Below are 22928 nucleotides of genomic sequence, written 5' to 3' on the forward strand. Positions count from 1 at the left end.
ACAACTGTTTTTCTGAAAGTGTGCTTAAACCTCCGTCAGTGATATTTTACTGATACAGTATCATTTCAGACAACCTGAAGGGAATGAATTATCATCATTGAAAACTGTTCCGTGAGCTGATTTATTCTTAGGAGATAATTATTGCTGTCTTTATCATATATTGTTGCAGTTTGATTTAAAAATAAACTCTTGCATTTCATTAAGTTTCCTGGGAGTGTTCTATCTAATAAATAAATATACATACACATTTGTGTAGCTGTGTGTCTGATAGAAATACATGTCTTTGTTCATGAAAAATGTAAAATAAAACTTGCAAAGTTCAGTTTCTGGAGCAGATGTGAAATGCATATGATAATTCTGTTTCTCTTCCTTTACATACAGTCTACTTTTTCCATGAAGTTAACTGAAACCTGGCCTCCACTATGCCAGTGCAGTTTGCTGGAGCTTGCAGCCTGTCTGCCTGCTGAGCCTTGAGCCAGTGAAGGACCCAAATGCTACTCAGTTTGCTGCCCTGGGGCTACCTGCTGGACTGCAGCTTTGATTGCAGGTAAAGACTTGCACGAGTCCCTTGCTGGATCAGAACGTCAGCGCTAGTCTGCTCAGCTGTGTCCAATTCCTGAGCCTGGGAAAAGTGTAACCGTATAGCAAACAGTCTTATCCTCTAGTTAAGAAATGTAACTAGGTAATGAAAGATCACAGTCCCTTGTGAAGGCTTGGTGTGGATAAAAGTGAAGGAGTTCAGAAGTTTGCCCTAGCGGTTACTGGATCGTGAAACCTTATAGTAACGGCCAGCTGAGGCGGGGGTGGGCGGGTAAAAGAGCTCTTTTGTGTTTGTGATAGTAATAAAAATTGATTACAAATTTTTGCTTCTCTACTCTTTAACTACTATTTCTCCTGAATTTTGTACTTATTTACTGACCTGATGGTTAGTTTTTCATTTCATGCAGTGTAGTGTCAGAATAAGAAGACATTTTTAAAAAAACATGGTTCTCCTTTAAAAGTTTTTTTTTTGAGAGAGGAAAGATATTCTAAAACTCAATGCATTTTCCCATTGACAAGCTCTCATTTGACACAAACTAAAAGGATAAATTCTTTCTCAGGTACTGTACTAGCCATTTGACTTTCAACAAGAAAATATCTATAGATAGAATGTTAAGTGAACAATGGCTGTGTTATGGCATAGGGCTTACTAGAACTAATCTAAGTGTTTAAATTCGTGCACATACTAGCCCAGATTTTAATCGCATTTCTAGACTTGCCAGTCTGAGTGGATGTACACTCCTGAGGAAGTGGTAATTGTGTGTATATAACAGAGATCAGAATCTAACGTACTTTCTTTTGATTAAAAATGTAAATGGAACATTGTACTTGTGCCAAGCAAGTGCTACATATTGTTTTATTTTCTGATATTTTTGCTTGTTCTGCAACAGCAATAACAAAACCATGGATGTTGGGCATTCTGCGTAGTCCCATTGCTCTGCATAGGCTTACTGTAAGCATGTTTCACGGAGTTTTGCAAATCTCACGTAGATATATTTCTTATCTTCCTTAAAAATTTTAAGCCTATGTGATATTCTCTTTACCATAAATATAGTCAAAGCAATACTGACAAGTTTTTTCAAGAGTATTTTATGTGCCTGTATGATATTCATTCAGGACTATCCACTGGCTGTATTCTTTCCACGGTCCAGTTATTTTCAATGGAACTTGTGTTTTACAGAGTCCTTCTGAAAAACATTGTTAAAGGGCTCTGGTAGTTTTTGAGAAAACTAAGTTCTGTTTCAAATTTATATGTAGAATATCTACAATGTATATTAAGAGAAATACTAGTTAATTCTTGTTCTTCTGGTGTATTTTAGTATCTTAAATCTCTCACAGTTATGGAAAAGCTTTTCCTAATGCCCTTAAGGAAGACTCTGTCGCTGCCCAAGCCTTACAGCATTCCTGAAGCCATGAATACAACTTTTTATTCACATTTGGCATTTCAGGGATAAGTGGGTATGTTTGAATAACTATTGACTTGAAGTGTGTATTCCAACAGGAACTCTGTTACTTCACGTCAGGTCTTGGGAAGTGCGGAGCACCCTTCACTGGTCGCAGTCACTGCAAACCGCAGGGACCTAGTGCTCCTGAAATGCTGCTCCAAAGGTGTGTAGGGTCGGTACCCAAACTCGGAGCCTGTGTCAAAAATTAGTGACCTGATATTTATCTGTGCTTGGTTGCCACTGGATTATATTAACTAACAGGTTCTTTGGGAAGGTTTCATTTCTTGTTGATGGCACAGGTGAAATATCAATTCAAGCCCTCATTTCTTTATTTTCAGTTTTAAGTAAAACTGTAGGAAAAAAAATTATTTGGTAAAACATGGTTACTGGTATGACATACAGAATAACAGAGATATTATATAAAATATAGTGATGAGGTCATTTGCTGAAACATCACCAGTATCGGGGTAAAAGGAAAGTGGAGCCCAGGAGGATTCCTGGGTTTTTCTTTGTTTTTCTGGTGTCTCTCCGTTGTGACCTGCAATAACCCCTCCGTCGGGCTTGCCGCTGCAATTCCAGCTGCATTGGAATGCGGCGGCTTCTCCTTGGGGAGTGATGCAGCAGTGATAATTAAGATATTTAAATGAATTTTAATTTGCATCCTAACTCGGGATTTGGTAACAGGTTTTCCAAAAGAAATACCTTCTTCAGCGTAAGTTGTGTTTGGTAAAAGAGTCAGACAACTAGCTTCTTTACAGTCTTTCCTACCTTCATTCACCCCAAAACACAGCAGAGAACAGGAGACTTTTAAAGTTATCCTTCTGACTTTTGGGCTTTGAGATCTGTTTTATATTGAGGAAGAAGAAATTTTGTGTGTGCAGGTAGGTTTGTACTGTTTTGCGCTCCTTATCTTACTTCCCACTATGATTTTACAGCACAAGATAAGATAGATAATTTTGTTCCAAAAATTAAATATTGGTGAAAGCAACATACCCATGAAAAGGAGATGTTGGTGTGCTTGTGTCTATTTGCTGAGCAATATAGGACCAAACCATTCTGCCACTGTCACGGAGACTCCTCAGTAATATATGTGCAGTGCTGGTGTTCGTGGTGGCCAGCGCTCAGCTGTTGATACTGGTTTAGTCCAGTGGGTATGTTTTGATGCTGCATGGTTTGGCCTTTTAGATTACAAACTCCATAGTGTTTTCCTCTGAAAGAGAAAAATAAGGGTAATTCAATAATTTTCATTAACCATATATGTATGTATATAAGTATATATAAATTATATGTATTAATTTACTATAGATCATATATAATATATAATACACATAGGTATATTTGAGTAGGATGATTTAAAGACCTATGATGTTGATTTCAGTGTAATGTAATGGTACAAGAAGTTCAGTCCAGATTTACAGTTATTTTGCAGATTTAGGGCAGTTGAGGAGCTTTTCCATTTCAAAGAGAATTGACAGACTAAATATCCTGATTTAAGAAAAAAAAAAAAAAAGGAAAAGTTTGTTGGCTATAGGTAACAGTGATAAAAGGAGTGAATTCTTCTTCTATGTCCAGAATTCAAGTTTAAATTAAAGTAATTCTATCAAGGGGTGAAAAAACTTCAAGCTTCAACATTAAAAAAAAAAAAAAAAGAGAGAGGAAAAGGCCCCCCCAAAATTCTCAGCCAAATGCTTTTTTCCAAGCCAGACGATGGCTGGTATCTACTCTGTGTCTCTGTAGTGCCTGCTTTCCCTCTCACTTTCCGAGTAGAACTCCTGCAGAGCCAGTGGACATGCTGAGCACAGAGTGAAAACAGGCTGTGCAAAAATGATCTGCTGCATAGATCCCAGAGGAAAGGGCTGCTTAAACATGTCATCAGGAGTAGCAAGGACTAGTCTAGAAGTGCGAAAAAGTATGCCAGTAATTCATCTGCTAGAAACGGTACAAGTTTACTTCCCAAGCAGGAAGGGATAGGTGAGAGGCTGTTGTTTGCAGCTCAATTTCTGTAATTTCAATAATGATAAGGATTTTTATATTTTATTAAAACCCCTTATTTTCTAGATAAAATCTCAGCAAATAATATGAGAATGCACCTCTTGTCTTTGTTTCACTTCTTGGAAAGGCATTCTAACTACAGCTTTAAATGAGATCTCTGTCTTTTGCTTTTTAAGTGCAAAATCTGCTACATTGTTTTCATGTTCAAGAGTGCTTCCTCCCCCAGTTACAAAAAAAGAGTCCACTTCTGGGAATCTCGGAGTTTGAAAGGTAGACACAGAAGACAAGGTGGTTTGACAGATGCTTGGGAAGTAGTTGAATTAGGAAGATTTTTGAAATCTAGGAAAAATAATAACTGATAAATTTTTTTAAATTTTCAACAGATTTATTTATTGAGAAATAATTGCTCTTTTATTTGTAGCTAGATTTAAAGGTCAGGAAAACTGTTTCCTTTTTAAATAGAATAGAGGCGCTTGAATACTACTAATGCTATAACCTACAGTTATCCAATTATACATTTCATTGAGGGATTGGCTGGAATCCAGGTGCAGTAGTTAGAATAAAAGGCTCTCTGTCATTGAAGTCTATGTGAAATAGTTCACTGCTTGCAATTGAATCTGCAGTACCTTATCTATTATGCTTTTAAAAAAAAGCAAACTAAAATGCTCACAAGTATGTATTAATTTCTAGAGTGCTTGAGTGCATGAATAATTTTGATTTACAGGCACGTATTCTGTATTTAGAACTTTTTTTTCCACTTAAAAATTTGCCGTCTTCTTGTGGAAATACTGTTCTATGCCATTATTTTCCTATTGTTTGCTTTGTGTATTTGGTATGCATAGTTTTGGTGGGAAGGGTATTGCCAGAGGCATTCTACCCTAATTTTACAATAACACTAAGATGGTCTCTCCATACACATTTTGTGAGTGGAGTCGTCTAGAGAGACTGACACAAAATCTAAGCGGCACTCAGTTTAGCTGTTGTATGCGTTGCCTAGGCTGGCAGTTCTTGAATTTGAAAGCAGTTGGAAAATTAAAGACAAATCATGGCTGGGATTCCTGGGATTTGTCTAAATTTGAAAATCCAAGTTTCTCTTTGGTACTTGCCTAATTTTATGGATTTCCTATGGAAGATTTTATCTTTAAGACTTTTGCTTGCCGAACACTTTTCGCTAATGAGTTCTCTTCCTCTCATCATAACTCTGCTTAAATATTCATACAACTTTGTGCACCTGTTCTTTCTCTCTTGGAAAAGATGAGAACTAAGATCCAGAAATCCCCTTGTGGTTATGTTAAGATGCTCTCTTCTATAATCTCAGCAAGCCTTTCCAAAATCGATTTGTGTTGTAAATCAACTGATTACCATACTTCACTACAAAATCATGGTAATAACAGTAAAAAGTGCACTGTTGTCAGTAAGATGCAGATCTTGCTACGATTATCTCAGTCTACCAGTTTGAACTACTATACCTCTTGAACATAGGTTTGGTGCAGATAGATAACCACTTGAAAACTTAAGCTACTTTATTTGCATGGGCTCTGAGAAGAGCATGCTATGGTAAGCAAACATTACACTCTCTGCACTAGCATGAAACTCAAAGATTATTTATGCAAAAAAGTTGGCCAGGTACCCAATAACACTAGAAGTGAAGTGGCACACAGTAGTTGTAGTTACGTCTCCTGCTGATGAGCGTCCAGGGAGCTGGGAACATCTTATTTCCCACAGGCTTCACGTACAGAGTTTTTGCCCTGTGGAGCATGGCCATTTTCCATGCTCTTCCTGTTTAGTTTTTCTTTGACTGTTGTTTCTTTGGGTGAGTACAGGCCTAACTTACCTCATCTGTGTCCTATTGTATTCATACTCTGAACTCAACAAGTGGGTGGACTGAACCTATGGCTTAACACAAGGCATGTGGTGTGCCTTTATTATTCTAAGGTATATCTCATCCCCGATTCAGATACTACACTGATACAAGCTACATAAATGCATGCAATAAATGAGTATGAAAGTTTGGCTTGGGCTCAGACAAGGTCATTGGAATGGGCTGCCAAGGCTATGTTCCCCCACATCATCAGCAGGGCTCTTTTTCTAAACTGATGTCTACATATAGCCGTATATAGATATATCTGTTCATACACCTAATTGGCTTTCTAAATCCAGAGCATCTCATACTTCCTGCGAGTATAGCAAAGAGATTTCCCCAGTTAGGAACTTTTTTTTTTTTTTTTTGTAGTTTTGGCTCTTGGTGACCCTGGGAAGGCAAGAAGAGAATTTGAGCCCAGAACTGCAGAACATTTGGTACAGCAGGCCCAGGTAAGGTCAGATGAGTTACACTCACGGTGCACTCCCACAGGAGACAGGAGACTACCACGTCTCACTCCAGAGAAGTGAAGCAGACATTCCTGTAACTAGTGAGGGCAGAAATTCAGCAGCTGCTCATATTTTGGAAGCAACAGGTCAAGAGTTCTTTGTCTTTGTTCTCCCTGTTCTCTGTGGGATAAAAACAAAATTTATAGAACTGTCCCCAAAAGTTTAGTGACAGAAAAAAGGAAAAAAAACTCCATAGAACAGAACTCTTCATCCTCTGGAAAAGGAGATGTAAAGATTGATTTTGCATACCTGCAGGACCCCCTGAATACACTCCTCCTCCTGTGTATGTCTAGCACTCCGTGTTAGCACCTGGCTCCGCTAAAGGGCTCATGAGGCACACTGCTGCTGGAAGTAAAGATTGAGCATAACTGCTCTTATGTTTGGCAGTGTGTTCCAGCAGTAGATACAGTGCCACGTCATAGCTTTTTGATCACATTGGCAGTTTTGGTCTAGTTTTGGTCTAGTTTTCACTGCTGCTGGAAAGCCTGTCTGCACTTAGAGAAGTCTTCAGTGAAGCCTTCAGAATCAAATTTGCCAGCTGTCCATGCTACTTAACTGCAGAAGTGCCTTCAGGTAGACAAGCTTTTACACCTGGGGTGAAAGCTCAGGGGCATCCCCTCATCATAGTTTTAATGTAAAGAGTGTAGAGATGCCTCACTTTGAAGCCCAATTTGGCATGAATAACATCAGTGACCCATAGAATTATTACAAAACATGAATAAAACTAGAGCACAAAGGTGTAAATATAAATGTCCTTGTTGGTTTATTGTTCTTTGTACGTAAGAAGCTTTATTGTACAACTTACCCAACTTTAAAATGGAAAATGGTTAAAAATGTTTACAAAAAAGCACGTTCTTAGAAAATTATGCTAGCAAAAACATTGGGAGGAGGGAAGCAAAAAAAAAAATCTTCAGTTCAGTGTGCAAACATTTTATAAAAATAGAAATACTAACTCTACAGGTAGCATTTCATGATAAATTATTTAAATAGCGTATCTACACAATTATGTGATTAACTATTACAATGGCAATGAGAAAAATAATTTATAAAAATACAAGCACTGGTATACAAGATGACGGGAAAAAAATATAACACAACATTAGAAATTGTATTTGACATTTCTTTTTCCAATGCCATTTCTTTACTGGGAATACATTTTCTGCAAAGAAATTTTGACTATGTACAGCATTAACTTTTTAGTACTACAGTAGCTTTAAAGTTTGTTAGACATTTGAACTCTGCTTAATCCAAAGGTTTTTCTCAGCCACACAACAATGAGGTAATATTTGTACGTAAAACTTTCACTGTGTTAATTTCTTTTCCTTTTTTGAAAAGACAAGGAAATATAGGTATAAGGATGCTGCCCCTTCTGTTGGGGAAAACAGTCTTCTGTTAATATACATCACGCCCTCTCCCTCTTTTGTAAGGAGCTCCTGAAGTTCTGTCTAGTCTGTGAAGAATTCCTTCTTTTGTCACTGCACATCACTAGGTACAATAATTAGCGTGCAGCGGCACAAATAGCCAGTTGGAATGGTCACGGACTTGGTCATCCTGCCTCTCTCTGCAGGCTCCTCAGGGCAGGTATTCTGGTTAGGTGTCAGGCCCACTGACCAGTGGTAAAGCACTGCAGACATTTCCCTGCACTAAGTAACGCACCAGATGGCCAACGGCATTCCCCGTCTCTAACACTGTGGATGAGACAGGAAGTGCCACCCTCTGAAGGGGCTTGAGTTTCAGCGCCGCGGCACAGTGGCCTGCCAGGCTACCAACTGCCTTGCACAAAGAAAGGAAAAGCCAACACTGAGCTCAGACTGAGAAAAACAAACATCCCGTTCCCCACCCCACCACTTTTCCCTGCGCCTCAAAGCCTTTATGGGAAAAATCACTCTTTGTAACAAATATATCACCACTATCTATCTGCTCCAAACAAGATCTTTTTTCTCAACTAAAACCCCTCTAGTTTCAATATAGAACAGAGTTAATAAATAATCTGTATTTACAATCTTACAGTCGTGAAGACTTGTAACAATGATTAGGTGGATAGTCTTGACGCATTTCTTGTTGTTTTAATCAACAATCCCTCAGTCATTATAACATCAAGGATAGGTAAAAATAAATATTTTACAATTTCAGTATTCTATCTACAGGCCCCTTCCCCTCCTCTCTGAAGAAGCGAGGGGTTTAAAGCGTCTATGGCATGTAGAAAAGGAATGTTTTCATTACTATTGCTTTTGTGCCTTTTTAACCATAAAAAGTGAAGCACGTGCTGGTTTCCTGAAGGACAGCACAGTGCTAGCTGAGATGGCGGTGCTTTCTGACACCTTTAAACATTTTCTTTCAGATATGGTAAGAAAGATCTGCATCTAACCAGGAAAAAACAGAATCTGTTTGTAAACCCTACTTCTCCCAAAGCTCGTGTGATCCAGTGTGCCTGGTTTTATCCTCTTTCCCACTCCCACCATGGAAATCAGTTTTAGGATATCTGTTTTGTCCTGTGTAATACAGCAGCTGATCTAGCTCACCACAAATGGAGTAAAAGGCTGTGTTTTCCTCTGAAAGACGTAACATATAAAACGATAATCCTTTCTCCTAGTTAAATGGATGTAAACCAAGGTAGCGCAGCCGTCATTAAAAAAATTCCTCTCCCCCATAAAGAAAAAAAGACTTAGAGTTTACCCTCCCACCCAAAACCCCTTTTCCCCACACAATGAAAGGTCTTCAGTTTAAGTAGTCCATAGCACATCCAAAGATGTTCTTTTTACAAAATGCTACTCCATGGGACCTCCAGTTTAGAGAGGCAGTGACACTGCACTGTGATAAACAGCAAACAAATATCTTTCCTACTGAAAGAAGTGTGCTTGTTCAGTGAAGACAATTTTCATTTGCAAGACACATTTGTTTCCTTCCACTTCAGCAGAGGTCAGATACCAAGTATGTTCTCACTTTCATTCTCTCAAAAGCATTCTCTTGAGGCAGGTCATGTGTTTCGAGTCCACATTAACGCAGAAAGAAGAAAGGAAGGAATAATATAATGGTCCCAGGATTTGTAAGGCTAAAAGTTTCAGAAGGTGCAATACCAGCATTTTTAAATAGTCTCTGGATCCAATAACCTTGTGATTATGGATCTGTGGGAAAAAAAAATTCTGTGTATTATGCATGATTATGTCTAAGACAGTAATCCCTAGAGACACTTGTAAAGAACATATTGGTAAAGAAAACTGAAAGTGCTTAGGTACTTTCTTGAGTTAGTCTTCAGAATCTAGTCTATGTGACCATTACATAATGAAGTCACAATTTGAGAAGACTAGGGCACCTGGAACTAGTCATACGCTCCTACCTCCACTGAACTACAAGAGTGCAATATATGGACAACTTTCTACTTTGCTTGCTTTTAAGAAAATCAGGGTTTTTTTGCCTGTCAGACACTACTCTCTTGCTTGCTGAAGTTAATACTTTGCATTTTCACCTTGGACTTTATCAGCTGTATTGATTTATTCTAGTCAACATTTTAAAGGAGATTCAAGATATACTTCATATCTGAAACTTAACATGGATTTCTGATACTTTGAAATAACAGGACAGAAATTTTATACATTTAGATTTTATACATTTACACTTTTAGGTGTGAAGAGCTTATCAAGAAGGTATCCCATTCCTGCCTGCAGAACTTGCTTGAAATTGAGCCATGAAAGATCATGGGTGAACTTTCCCTCTTAGCTCTTATTTCTTAATCCATTCTATTTTTCTTGAGAGAAGCTTTCTTGAACCAATTCATTTATATGGTATCTCTTAAATACAGTGTCTTCCTTACCTCTGCATTCATATTTAAGATCTGAGAAGAACACCATTTCTTGAGAGAAGACAAATAATCCTAGCCGACCACCAGCATAGGTTTTATCATAGATTGGTCCTGAGTCTGCCATGATTTTCTTTCCTTCGTACATTACAACCCTACAAAGAGACAATAGGTCAGCTGTTTATGACAAGCTTCTGTTAGGTTCATCTTTACAGACATCCACTTTCCTGGTATAATTACTTAAAATAAAAGGATGATGCTCACCTGATGTAACCAGTCTTCGGTCTGTGGCTAAGACGCCACCTGTATGCAGTGAAGTCTTTCCAGCCTATGTGACGAGGGTCATGCCACAAAGTTCTCACCTACGAAAGAATACTTTTTTATTAATCAAAGGCCTGAGGTAACATAGCCATTATATTGACATGAAGGTGCCTTGATGATCATAGTGACTAGTAAAGACTTAAAGTAAGTCATTAGGCTCTGTAATGGGGTCTTTTGAAATCAACTGCATTTAAATTTACTTTCAAATACACAAATAGGAAGCTGCTCCACAATTCCAGAAATAATTGATTCACTGCTGTTGGAATGCCTGTCTGCAGCATGCAATCTTGTTGATTTTATACAAGATTTTGCACGATTGGGGATTATTACAAGGTTATTGGTCTTTGCCAAGACCATGCCATTCTGATCAGCATGTACAGACCTCTTGTAAGTGTCTTAACTTGTTGGAAGAACAGCCTGCCTTACAGCGTGAAAGAGGAGGGCAAAGTGCCACTCTTACCTGGCCAGGAGTGTTTCCTGTGTGCCACAGAGCATTACGAAGGTGCTCTCCGGGACCAGTGGTGGAATTCACAACCTTGATGGAGAGACCTGAGTAGCCCTGAGCTTTGGTTGGTGTGGAGTCCCAGTAAGACTGAGTGATCTGCTTCCACATGACAACATAGAAACGACTGCTAGATTGGTAGCCAAATACAAAGCCAGCATAATCATCATCCCTTTCTGTATTGATGAAGAAGGTGCCACTGAAGTCCACAGCATTGAATTCATCAAAACCTATGGGGGCATTAAAGGAGAAAGTTTTAGGTGCTGCTCTTTTGTGATTCTTACACAACTCCTTAATAGTTTCTCAAGTTCTGCTCCTCCCAAAAAATACCCAAACAACAGTGTAATGCCTGTTAGAGTTAAAATTTTCCTCTTACCGACTGCAAGGCCAGGATCACAGTTGACTGTCTGAACCAGTTCTTTACCCTGGTGACGAACCACCCAGTTTGGATCATTTTGGGATGTTCCTTTGGGATCCAGGGGAATCATCTGAAATCTTCGGAAGTCAGTCTCACTAATGTCCACATTTTCAGGGCAGATATCATCAATGTCTGGCACACTGTCTTGGTCAAAGTCATCTTTGCAAGCATCTCCACGTCCATCACCTGCAGGACACAAGTAATTTCACCATTATATCACCATTGTTGTTTGCTTCTGAGTCTTACAACTTGGAGTTGAAATCTTAATTGCAGATCTCTGAGTGCTCAGGTACTGCTGGCAGACACGCTACAGAAGCCACAACAGCTACTGTATAAATATCCTTTCACTCCAACCTGATAGTGACTAAGGAATAAATTGGATATGTCGTCATTTTTACATTGCTTCTTACTCCTAAGGAGCACTACAACGACAGTACAGACATTCTATCTTTTTGTTACTTGGAAGTTTTGTCCAACCCTAAATAGTGTGGGGAAAAAAAAAAAAAAGCATCAAACTATTGGAAGATACTCTTAAAACGTTACTGTGATACTGGCTATCTTACCATCAGAATCAGCTTGATCTGGGTTGGCAACCAATCTGCAGTTATCTTTGTCATCAGGGATACCATCGTTGTCATCATCATGGTCACAGGCGTCACCTTTTCCATCCTTGTCATGGTCAGCTTGATTTGCATTAGGCACATAGGGGCAGTTATCAAGATTATTTTGATGGCCATCTTCATCTATGTCCTGGTTGTTGTCGCACTGATCACCTATGCGGTCAGAATCAGCATCTTCCTAACAAAGAGGGAAAAAAAAAAGAACATTTTAAAAAGCCACTTAAAAAAAGGCTGAAATAGGAGTCAATAGCTAGAATTAATTGGGATTTCTGCTTGCTCTAGCAAGAGCTAAAATAGATGTAGTGAGATATTAGGATTAATACATGCTTACTTAAAGCTGCCTGTGCTAACTGCTTTTGGTCTGCTTTAGTGTTGCCCTGGTTTTAATTTGAATCCACAGCAGCAGAAAACAGTGTGATCATCAGCTTCTCTTCTTGTCCCTGCTGCCATGTGACTCTTCTGTCACTAGTCTACCACACTGGACACAGGGTGCTTTACCTCCCACTTTCTCTGGCAGCTCCCTGGTTCCGAGGGCCAGATGGGTAGGACTACTCTGTACCTCGCCAGTAAAGACTGTAACATTAGTCTACTAAGTCTTGGTTTTACAGCTTCCACACTATATCATAATTTTCTTTATCATAAAAGCCTGTAACAGTCTTCATGCCTCCTGACTCATCAGTTAAGACAATTATTCCCTTAGTGGTCAAAGACTGCATGAACTGCCATGCTTGCTGATCACATACTTTAGCCAGTCATTTGCTTAGTCAGCTTCTGAAATAAGAAAAACAATCTGGCCATCCCTGAGGCTGCCTCAAGATTTAGTCTAGTAGCCTTGTCAACGACCCTGGTGTTGGTGCAGACAGAAGGCATACCACACAGTTTGAATAGCTACTAATTCTGCCATTTGAAATCTAATATCTCCACTTCTAGAACTTCATTAAAAAAGTTTTTGAAAAACCATGAGAGTCTTATCTTAAGATTTCAAAGAGAAACATTGCCTAAAAGGATCTTCAGGCACTTTCCACCCTCAGGTGGGGAAGTAGTAAAGCAAGCAACAGAGTCTAAGAAATTTTATATTATCTGTTTAAATCATTCAAGTAACACTGCTTTTAGGCTACATGACCATACTACACTAGATTCTAGTGATTTGCAACAGCTTTTCTAACCCTTCAAACATTCCAGTTATGTCCCTGAAGCTATTAAACTTACAGCCTTGTACTTGACAGGATGGCACAGGCTTTATCTACTTTTGCTTTCAAACATTTTTGAACCAGTAAGTTGTGCGAAAGGCTGGATCCCCCTAGATTTTTATGAAGGGGAAGGTTAAAAGTGTCAGAATTTGCCTCTTCCCTAGAGAAAAGCAACCTGTGCTGCCTTCAACTTACTGGTAGAAAAGTTGTCTTTTGAAATGCAGCTGTTTTGAACTGAAGGACAAAGACTGAAGAGCAACTTTCTGCCTAAGTGAACACAGCACTACAGGCTATGGAGAAGGTGGTTCCTGCCTACCTAGATTTCATATAATGCTCCCAGGAATTTCATATCCTCACTATGAGAATCATTGCAACTGACAAACCTAAGAAATGTTTAGGAGTACATGCAGTAGTCTCACAGATTTCCACTAGAGTTACTTTCCAGAAAATACCTAGCAGCTATTTGAACTGTGAGGGCATGTTATTTGATAAAGGCACCATCTGTCAAATTAATAAGAATGATCTGTGACAAGTCAAATTTAAGCTGTAACTTGTCGTTCAACGTTTTCTACAATGCATAACATACTATTATTTTTTATAATACCAGTCTTCTATTTATATCATGTAAATCCCTTACCTGGTCAGGATTGTGTTCCAGTGGACAGTTATCACACTGATCTCCAACACCATCCAAGTCTGTATCCCTCTGGTCTACATTGTAGACATATTGGCAGTTGTCCCTTTCATTAAGGACCCCTGCAAAATTAAGGAGAGTTCATGAATGGAAGTCAGACATCTAAATCCTGCAAAGGACTGTATAAAACCACCACATATTTGATATATTTTTGAAAGCATTTTGAGTGGCATTTGAAAGCTTTGAAACTTGACTCATCACTAGCTCTGCCACACACTTCTATTCCTACTGCCTGCAAGAGCAGAGCTAGAATTTAACTGTGCCAAAATGTGTACATTTCAAAGCAAATTTCCATTAGCTATAACTTACTTCAGTTGTCTTTATGTCCTGAAACCACCAGAGGAGTATTTTTTTTGTGTTCAGGTATGGAATCAGAGGTATATTGGGTGCATTTGATCAATCTAGAAAACCATCTAAAAGAGTGATTAGAGGCCGCCTACCATCTCCATCAATATCCACTGCACATGCATCTCCTTCTCCATTGTTGTCAGTGTCAGTTTGATCAGGGTTGTGATTGTAGGGGCAGTTATCACAGCGGTCACCAACATCATCCCTGTCATAGTCATACTGCTGTGGGTTGTAGATGAAGGGACAGTTGTCCTGCGAGAGCAAGAAGTCAAGCTTTGAAAAGAGTCAAATTAAAGCTTTAACTAGATTCTGCTTACACTTGTAATGCTATATGAAAGGAAAGGTAAAGGCAGGGAAACGGTTAAAACTGGAATGCTTCTATCTCAAAACCCTGTTGCTTGCATGAGTGTAGGAATGGCTGAATAAAAATGAAGATTCACTTCCAAAGCTCAACCAGCTGCAGAAAGTTTGTCTGCATAGTTATGCATATCTAAAGGTTTCTAGGATAGCTGTCGGTGCCAGCAATTTCCTATGGTCCTCCCTTAAGATTAAGGTCAGAAGCTAGACCCCAGCCTTAAGAAGGGGAATGGGAGAGATACATTTTCAAAGGCTGTTCTTTTGTGTTGTCATACCCGGTCATCAGGAATACCATCATCATCATCATCATTGTCACAGGCATCACCAATCCCATCCTTATCATAGTCTTCCTGCCCAGAGTTGGGCAGATTAGGGCAGTTATCCTATAAAGGAGAAAGTACACAGATGTTTTTACTCCTGGCATGATTATATCAGAGATTTTGGCAGGTAAGATCTAATCATTAGGCAAAATCATAATACTTCTATCAGGTAGGTGTTATCTCACTGTAATTATCTCAATTTTAGCTAGTCACTACTGTGAGGATAAGTCTTAGAAAGCCATAGTTCAAGTAATTTTTAAAACAAAGATCTGTCTGATTTCAACAATCTTACCCTCTTTTTCTTCTCCCAGAGATAGATATCTGTCAGAGGAAAGCTAATATACCTATATAGCCTAAACTAGAGTCTTCCTAGAACATTTATAACAAACATTAATAATTGTGTCAGGCTTCATTTTTTCCCATATTGCAGGAATATCTAAAGCAACAGCAAGAGCCTCCTAGCAATACCTTGACAATGGTATCCCTACACTGAGGGATATTTTACCAGTTTTATTTGCCAAGAGGACAGTTTAATAGCTCTAACTAGATAGAGACTTGCTTTATACCTCAAACCTAACATATTTGGTATATTTCTCAAATAGACAGGCTGTTATAAAGGTAGATGGAAAAACAGCACAAACTTACTTTTTTACAGTGGTAAGTGGCATTGGCAACACAAACAAGGTTCTCATTTGGCCATCCATCCAAGTCAGTATCTTCCCCACAGATTATACCATTGCCAGCATAGCCTGGTTTACATTCACAGCGATACATGGGGTCACTGAAGTGGCCAAGGTAATTGCATTTGGCATTCTTGTTGCAGTCATGTGTTCCATCTGTGCATGGGTTACGTGGCTTGCAGACCTAGAAGACCACACAGAAATTAAATCCACTGGAAACATCTTTTTAGCCCTATTTTCCCCCCCCCAGAGATTCAAATGAAACGTAGAGAACACATGCTTGTTTTGATCAGAGATCCTTCAATCAGAAAAAACTCAAAAGCTTCATACATTACTTTCTTCCACTCCCCAACTCCAATAGCAGTCCTAGCACTAATTATTATTTTTATTGTTCAAACTTTATTTATTTTCAGATGCAACCAAGCACTAAAATATCTCTAAGGCACATATTGTTGGATCATAAGTGAATACTGATTAAATTCTCTCCTAAAATTATGTATAATATCTGAACCCTCCATGGCTGAGGAGGACAGTGATTTTTAAAACTCATTTTGAACTCCAGTAGAAACTGCTTAATGCTCCTCCTGTTCTGAATCACAGAGATGGTGTTTTATTAAATGTACCAAGTCATTCTTCCTTACATGCATAGTTGTTTTCTGTTGTTTAGAAACATAAAAACCCGCAACAGTTCTCAAGTTGACAATACCTGTTTGTTAGCCATGGCATCCTCAACACTGCGACCAAATGGCTGTGTCCCAGTGAAACGTGGTGGGCAAGGCAGACAGTTGTACCCAGGTTCAGTATTCTCACACCTGTGCACTCCATTGAAGACAAAGCAGGCATCAGGAACCTCTTTGCACTGAAATACAAATTTGAGATGGAAGAGAACAACAATTAGCGTTATAGAACACAGACTTCGTTCTCCCTTCCCATTTTCTTTCACTGCCTTTCAAGGAGCAAACTCTAGTCTTCTCACCTCATCAATATCTTGGCAGTGGACACCATCACCATGGTAGCCAGCTGGACAGGCACCGCACTTCCAGGAACCATCAGGGGAGCTGGTACATGTAGTCCCCGCAAAGCAGGGATTAGACAGGCATCCGTCTGAGAAACAAATGAGAAAGCATTAAGATGAGAGATGCTTACCATGCTGCTACAGTACTGTATTTGGCTGATATGCTGGTTTAAAATTCTAGCACTTGTGTTTTACAGACTCATGTCAAATTTTTTAACCAGTATTTTCATGATCGTCCACAACACTGAGATGTTTACGGGAAAATGGATACTCACCAATTGGACAGTCCTGTTTGTTGCAGACCTGAGTCCCTCTAGCTTCACCTACACAAGTCTTCCCACCGTACTGAGGCTCAGGGTTATTGCAGAGACGGCTACGTTTCTGAAGACCTCCTCCACATGTCACTGTGCAAGCGTCCCATGGAGACCATGGTCCCCAGTTGCCATTAACTAAAGGGAGATAGAAAGTTAGGAGACATGTATAGATTTAAATTCAGTGATACAATTAGTTTCTACCTGACTAAGGACTACTACTTTTGTATTGAGAGCACTGAAGACATTGTTCAGACATACATGACAGAATTAATGAACTCCATGGAAGAGCCAGAGAAAAGTTTCATTTCATCTAAACAGTTTAGTTTCACCTGAAACTAACCTGTGGGGTTTTATCTAGCCCACCACTAAGTTTAAAGAGAGAATATTACTAGATTATATAGCAACTAGTCATGGAGTTCACTGTTTAAGCTACCAAATAGTAGTTACCACCTGAACACACTTACTTGGGCAAGGATCTTTCTGGCAGGATTTGTTTTCTCTTGCCTCACCCTCACAAGGTTTGCCATTCAGCTGGGGTACTGGAGAGTTGCAGAGACGAATTCTAGTGATGATGCCCGTGCCGCAAGTAACAGAACATGATGACCATGGAGACCAGTGACTCCAGCCACCATCCTGTTTAACTACAAGAGAGGGATGTCTGTTATTAATAGTTTCTGATGAATAGACTTCAGCTGCACAGCACCTTAAAGCTACAAGCCAATGCTCCAGCCAATGCTGTAGTGACAGGGCTACATGGTAATCTTTGCTGTTAACATTATGCCAATAAAAGCAGCCTTTGTTTTATTACCAGTGTGATTAGATTAAGTACTTACATCTCTTATCGCATTCCTGAAGGTGGCAAGTCCGAGTCTGTACAGAAGACCCTTCACAGCGGTTATTGAGACTGTCACAGGATCGCCCTCTCTGCTGAATCCCATTCCCACAGGTCACAGAACATGAAGTCCATTCAGACCAAGGAGACCATCCATCATCTGCATAGTCGCTAGCTGCAGAGGGATACAGCTCTGAATAACATTCCAAGTATCTGTTTTTCCATAGTCTTTTCTCCCACCCCTCTCTCCGCAAAAAAGGACAAAACTGTCCTCAAAAGCCACGTGCATCTTCCTTTCTTGTACAAGATAAAGGCCATGAACTCCAATGTGTCAGTGCTCACATGCATCAGTTAAGTGATTAACCTCAAAGAGGCATCAGGCTAACCTCACTCCAGTGGTGCAAGGCTATATCCAGTTGTGGTACACTTTAGAGCAGCATGTGTCTAGCTAGATGAAGCCAACTGCTATACAAGGGTGAAGGTGTTAAGTACTTACGCCAGCATCGGGGGCAGCACTCGCCATCAGGCACAGTGGCATTGGAACAAGGCATGAGAGGACAGGACACTTTCCGGCATATGGTGGCAGAGTTCTATAAAGAATTGTAAGAATTGCCATAAGCAAGTGGAATATAAACAACTCCTGGAGTCTGGTTAAATGATAGAGAGATCTTCTCTGCAGCACTTAAAGATTCAATAGCACATCTAAAGCAGAGACCCCTGTATTCAGGGCTAATACAACCCAAGAGTAGTCCCAGGTATTTTTAGTCAAACTTGATCTCATTCCCATTCTCACACATTATTTTTCAGTCAAGAGCAGAAGCATTATGGTTTTGCAGAAGCTGATCAAGAGTAGCTACCAGATGCTGACTAGAGTAAAAGACTATCACGTGATAACCAAAGTATAAGGTCAGACTTCAAGGGAATGAAACAAGAATGAGAAGCCAGCTTTCTTTTCAGTTAATATGGATTTAAGCTGATTATATGGTAAAGATAAAATGAGTTTAGTGGACTCTGCTCAAGAGCCATGAAGTCTATAACTTATACTTAGAGGTCTTTGATCTTTAAGCCAAGCAGGCAGGGTAAGAACACCCACCTCCACTCTCAATGAGAGCTAAAGGGCAGCCTGTAGTTTTGCTTCTTGAACGTAGTAGCTTGGTCAGAACAATGCTCTCATGATTACTATTTTAATCTGCCCCAGCAAATGACTACATTAAGGCAATTACAGCTAACGTTGAGTAAGAGGGCTGGTAGGAAAGAGGCAAATGTAGTCAGCAAATGATACTGAGACTTCTGCAAGACAAAAGATATAAAGACCTATAGAAGCAGATGCAGAACTTGGTGAGATGCCTTGGATTGCACATGTACAAATACTCAGCCTTTAGTTTCTAAATAGCAGCAGGCGAGTTAACCCACTCTTTGCTAGACAGGTACTCCAAGATGCTTTTGCTAAAACATACTTACAGTTAAAGGGAGCAAGCAAAGAGTTTAAAGAAACTCTGAAAACTGTATGTTTTGGTGTACTTTTACAACATTCCATAGAAGCGAAACACAAAGTATAAATATCTTGTCAGATGATCCTGGGATTTAAACAGGAAGATCTGGAAGAGATTGCTGTTCCATATAATAGGACAGAACTAAAAGCATTCATCAGATAAAGAAAAACCCTGTAAGTTCGTTAAGAGCCTTTACGGAGTGCTAGAATGTCTTTTCCTACTAAGCTGGTAGGAAGTTCAGTGTGGCCAGAAGGTGGATCTAAAGTATTCCAGGGAGCAAAGCTGATAGTACTATAAATTCGTTCTGTTGATGCTGACTTCCAGTTTACTCATGGATTTATGTAAAGAATACAGGCATTCCCCAAATTAAGGAACCAAAAGTGTGTTAACAGTTGTATCTGAGTGACGTTTTGTATAATTTTCTAAAATGTTGCTGTTGTAACACTGTATGAAAGCTGCCTTTATACCAGAGATCTAGTAGGATGAAATAAACTGGATAATTCTCTGGCTACTGTAGCATGCCCAGTTCTGTATAGGATTCGCTCTTCCTAACAAAGAATGTCATTTAGAAATATCTGTTAATTTCAACTCATGAATTTCTATACAGATTATATATGAATGTAAGGAATCTTACCTGGCAGGTACATTCAGTGCAGCTGTCAATAGTCCACTCTTCTTTATTTTTGTGCAAGATTCCATTATGAATGCATACTCCAGGAGTGATCTGGACTACTTTGGCAATGAGTTCATTTTCTTCAGTCTTGAGGTTAAAAGGCAGGGGGCAGGGGAGAGAAGCAGAGAGAAGATATTTAGATGTTAACACCCCCTTCCAGAGAAGTCAAAGTTATTACTGTTTATCCAGGCTCTCAAAGGGCAGATTAGAATTAATTCACTAAGTTCCAGTTAATGAAAGGTACCATGAATTTAAGAAACACTCACCACTTTGCGAACTCTGTCTTGAAGTGTTGTAACCATGGACCGGAGCCCTTGCAGTTCCACAAACATATTTGTTAGTTCATCACAGGAAAAACCACAGACTGCTTGGATGTCCTTTGTTTTATGGCCAATGTAATTAGTGCGGATGGCTGGGCTGGAACCATTGATGGGGTTGTCCAAAGTAATGATTGCACTAGTGGCTAAGAGAAAAACACACATAAAGTAAATGCATTTTTTACCATGTGCATTTATCATTCCAGGGTAACACCTGCTAAACAGCTGCCACCAGATTCATTAGGGTGCCCGCAGAAATATAATCTTATTTCTTATGCAACATGGATTTGCATGTCAGCATACTTCTGAGTTCTGTTTCAACTTGTCTTTCTAATGTAATGAGCAATCTTATTTTCAATAGGTCATTGGATTCAGAAGATTGCAAACTTACAGCTGGAGCAGCCTTTGTTCCTCAGGATAGTTTCCAGAGTTGTTCCAAACACAAACCGCACATTCTGCAGCAGTCCCTGTGGACAGAGGAAGAATTACAGCAACTTGCAGCGACTGCAAGGGAAAGAAGTACAACTTGCATGGAGAGAGCTTGAAGGCACTTAAGGTCACATAAGATCATCAAGAATAATTTCATGACAGATGGCAAAGTGAAACACGTTGCTTTATTCTCCTTAATGATAACAAGCCATGCTCCTAACACTCCCATCCTTGACCTCAAGAACCTGGCAGCTCTCCAGGCTGGAAGGAAAATACCCATGAATTTCTGAATCTCGTGTAAGAAGCTGAGCAATGAAGCTGCAACTGCCTGTTCGGAAGCTTCAGTACCTTCTTAGTGCTGCAGAAAGTTCTATCCCTGCAAATCTAATGCTTTACCCTTCAAACTCCATTATTAAAGCTTAGTAGATTTAGAGTTGGTCCATATCAGATGTACACAAACTAGTCAGTGCTGGAACCCTTTCTCCCTCCCAAAGACTACCCATGTCTTTGTAGCTGTTCAGGCTAGTTGAGTAGCTAATGCACCTTCAAAGCAGATGACTGAAAACACCAGGCAAAAACGTAAGCAAAAGTCTTACCTGGAAGTTGTCATTGACTCCCCCTTTGGCAATACGGAGCCTGGCACTGCTGGCCAGGTCCCTAGTGAAGATGTTCTGTATGGGGATGTCCAGTTCAGCATTCTCCATTTTCTCACACCCCACATAGAGCTGAGCCCGGTCCTCCTGCACAAACAGGGTGATATTCTTCCAATGTCCTGTAGCTAGCAAGGCATCCTCTACTGACACTACTTGCTGCTTGCCTTCACCAGAAAGGCTCAGGTCCAGAGTGCCTGCCTTGCCATTTGATATTAGACTGAAGACATGACCAGAGCCATCCTTCTGTTCCACAGACAGCAGCGTGCCTCTGCTCTTCTTGGCTTGCCGGAGAGTGGCCAGGAGGATGAAGCCCTTCTCAGCATGGATGGCATCTAATAAGTCTTGGAACTTGGAGTCAGGGACAGCAGGGATGCGACTGGCATCTTCAATGCGGTATGCAGGGCTGGAGGATTCTGGTCCCTTCACCAGGTGCACCCCGGGTGCCCGGCGCCCAGCTCCCTTCCGAATGAAGCCGATGAGTTCAAAGAGATCGAAGACGCTGTTATCATCACTCCTGGACTCTGCAGAGAAATCAGACAAGCATCATGAGCAAGGGACAAGAAGAGGCTGAGTAGGTGTGTATCTCCCAGGATTGCTTAATGTATTGTCTCGCAGGACATATCGTGCAAGGTATGGTGCCTCACGTTAGAGCACTGACAGCAGCTCTGATGGTGCAGCAGTCCCACCAGGAGCTGCTGTGCAGCAGTACATGTGCATTCTTGTACAGGAGCCAGCCGGCACAGGAGTGCCAGGGACCTGCTGACTGACACACAAAGGTAGCAGCCGTTCTGGCACCTCATTAGACTCCAGTAGAGGAGAAATAGACAGCAGAAGCTCAGACTGCAATATTCCTACGCTAGGATACAGCAAAGTGAGCTTGCTTACTCCAGCTGGGTGACAGCAAGCCCAGTAGCCGCTTCTCTATAGTACCATGACGGCAGCATGCTGCCCCATGCCTTCTTCAGCCAGTTCCCACATCATGTCCCCCCTTTCCCCTGCCTGACGCAGAGGTGGACAAGCTATGTGCTCAAGTCCTGGAGACTCCGCATTTCTATTTCTGACGGTTACACGAATTCAACACCAGGGAAAGCTTCCTGTTCCCAACTAGCTGATGCTCAGGTTAAGAAGTTTTTTGTTCATTGAAAGCTTTGGAGCTCTTCACCACCGAGCACGATTTCAGTTGCCCACACCAGACACCAAGAAATGTTTGGGGTTTTTTTCCTTTTTGTTTTCCCCTTCCCTGACAGCTCTGAGTACCAGCACAGAGCTGGTCTTACCTGCAGCGCGCTTGGCCTCCGAGACGCCGAGCACGAGGAGGAGGAAGAGAACAGCCGTCGGCCCCATGGCAAAGGTCTGTCTCTGAACCAGCCTGCGGGACAGGCACAAGGAAGAAGGTCACGGCGCTGCCGTCGCACCCAGGACCTGCCGCCCAGCGCGGCAGCACCAGGGGCTCCCGAGGCTCCCCGGGGGCAGGAAGGCTGCGCGGCGGCAGGCAGCGGGGACACGGCAGGTGCCCCCGCCGCCCTCGAAGGGGACAGGGAGCGCGGCGGGAGCCGCTTCAGCACTTACCTCCGGGGAGAGCGATCCGGGCGGGCTGCGCCGGCCTTCC

At 40.7% G+C, this 22928-nt stretch overlaps 1 protein-coding gene across 1 annotated transcript; it reads right to left on the reverse strand.

Annotated features, from left to right (window-relative positions):
- Window positions 1-9464: 9464 nt before the first annotated feature.
- Window positions 9465-22663, reverse strand: THBS1 (thrombospondin 1). The gene is made up of 21 exons (XM_009977343.2): window positions 22597-22663; window positions 21263-21840; window positions 20629-20704; window positions 20187-20383; window positions 19882-20007; window positions 18251-18344; window positions 17756-17929; window positions 17387-17563; window positions 16884-17057; window positions 16570-16697; window positions 16300-16452; window positions 15559-15777; window positions 14869-14976; window positions 14329-14488; window positions 13832-13950; window positions 11948-12182; window positions 11343-11570; window positions 10925-11196; window positions 10408-10505; window positions 10159-10298; window positions 9465-9472 (listed from the first exon to the last, which is right to left on the reverse strand). Exons 1-21 carry the CDS (start codon window positions 22661-22663, stop codon window positions 9465-9467), a joined length of 3531 nt encoding a protein of 1176 aa, XP_009975645.1.
- Between the last annotated feature and the right edge of the window lie 265 nt (window positions 22664-22928).

Source organism: Tauraco erythrolophus, chromosome 6 (assembly GCF_009769465.1).
Source record: "Tauraco erythrolophus isolate bTauEry1 chromosome 6, bTauEry1.pri, whole genome shotgun sequence".
Lineage (NCBI taxonomy): Eukaryota > Metazoa > Chordata > Aves > Musophagiformes > Musophagidae > Tauraco > Tauraco erythrolophus.

Coding starts and splice junctions, on each gene's coding strand:
- THBS1 (XM_009977343.2), bottom strand. CDS start 22,663: ATGGGGCCGACGGCTGTTCTCTTCCTCCTCCTCGTGCTCGGCGTCTCG. Junction 16,453..16,569: donor ACTGCCAAGATATTGATGAG/GTGAGAAGACTA, acceptor TTTGTATTTCAG/TGCAAAGAGGTTCCTGATGC. Junction 11,197..11,342: donor TGATCCTGGCCTTGCAGTCG/GTAAGAGGAAAA, acceptor ATGCCCCCATAG/GTTTTGATGAATTCAATGCT.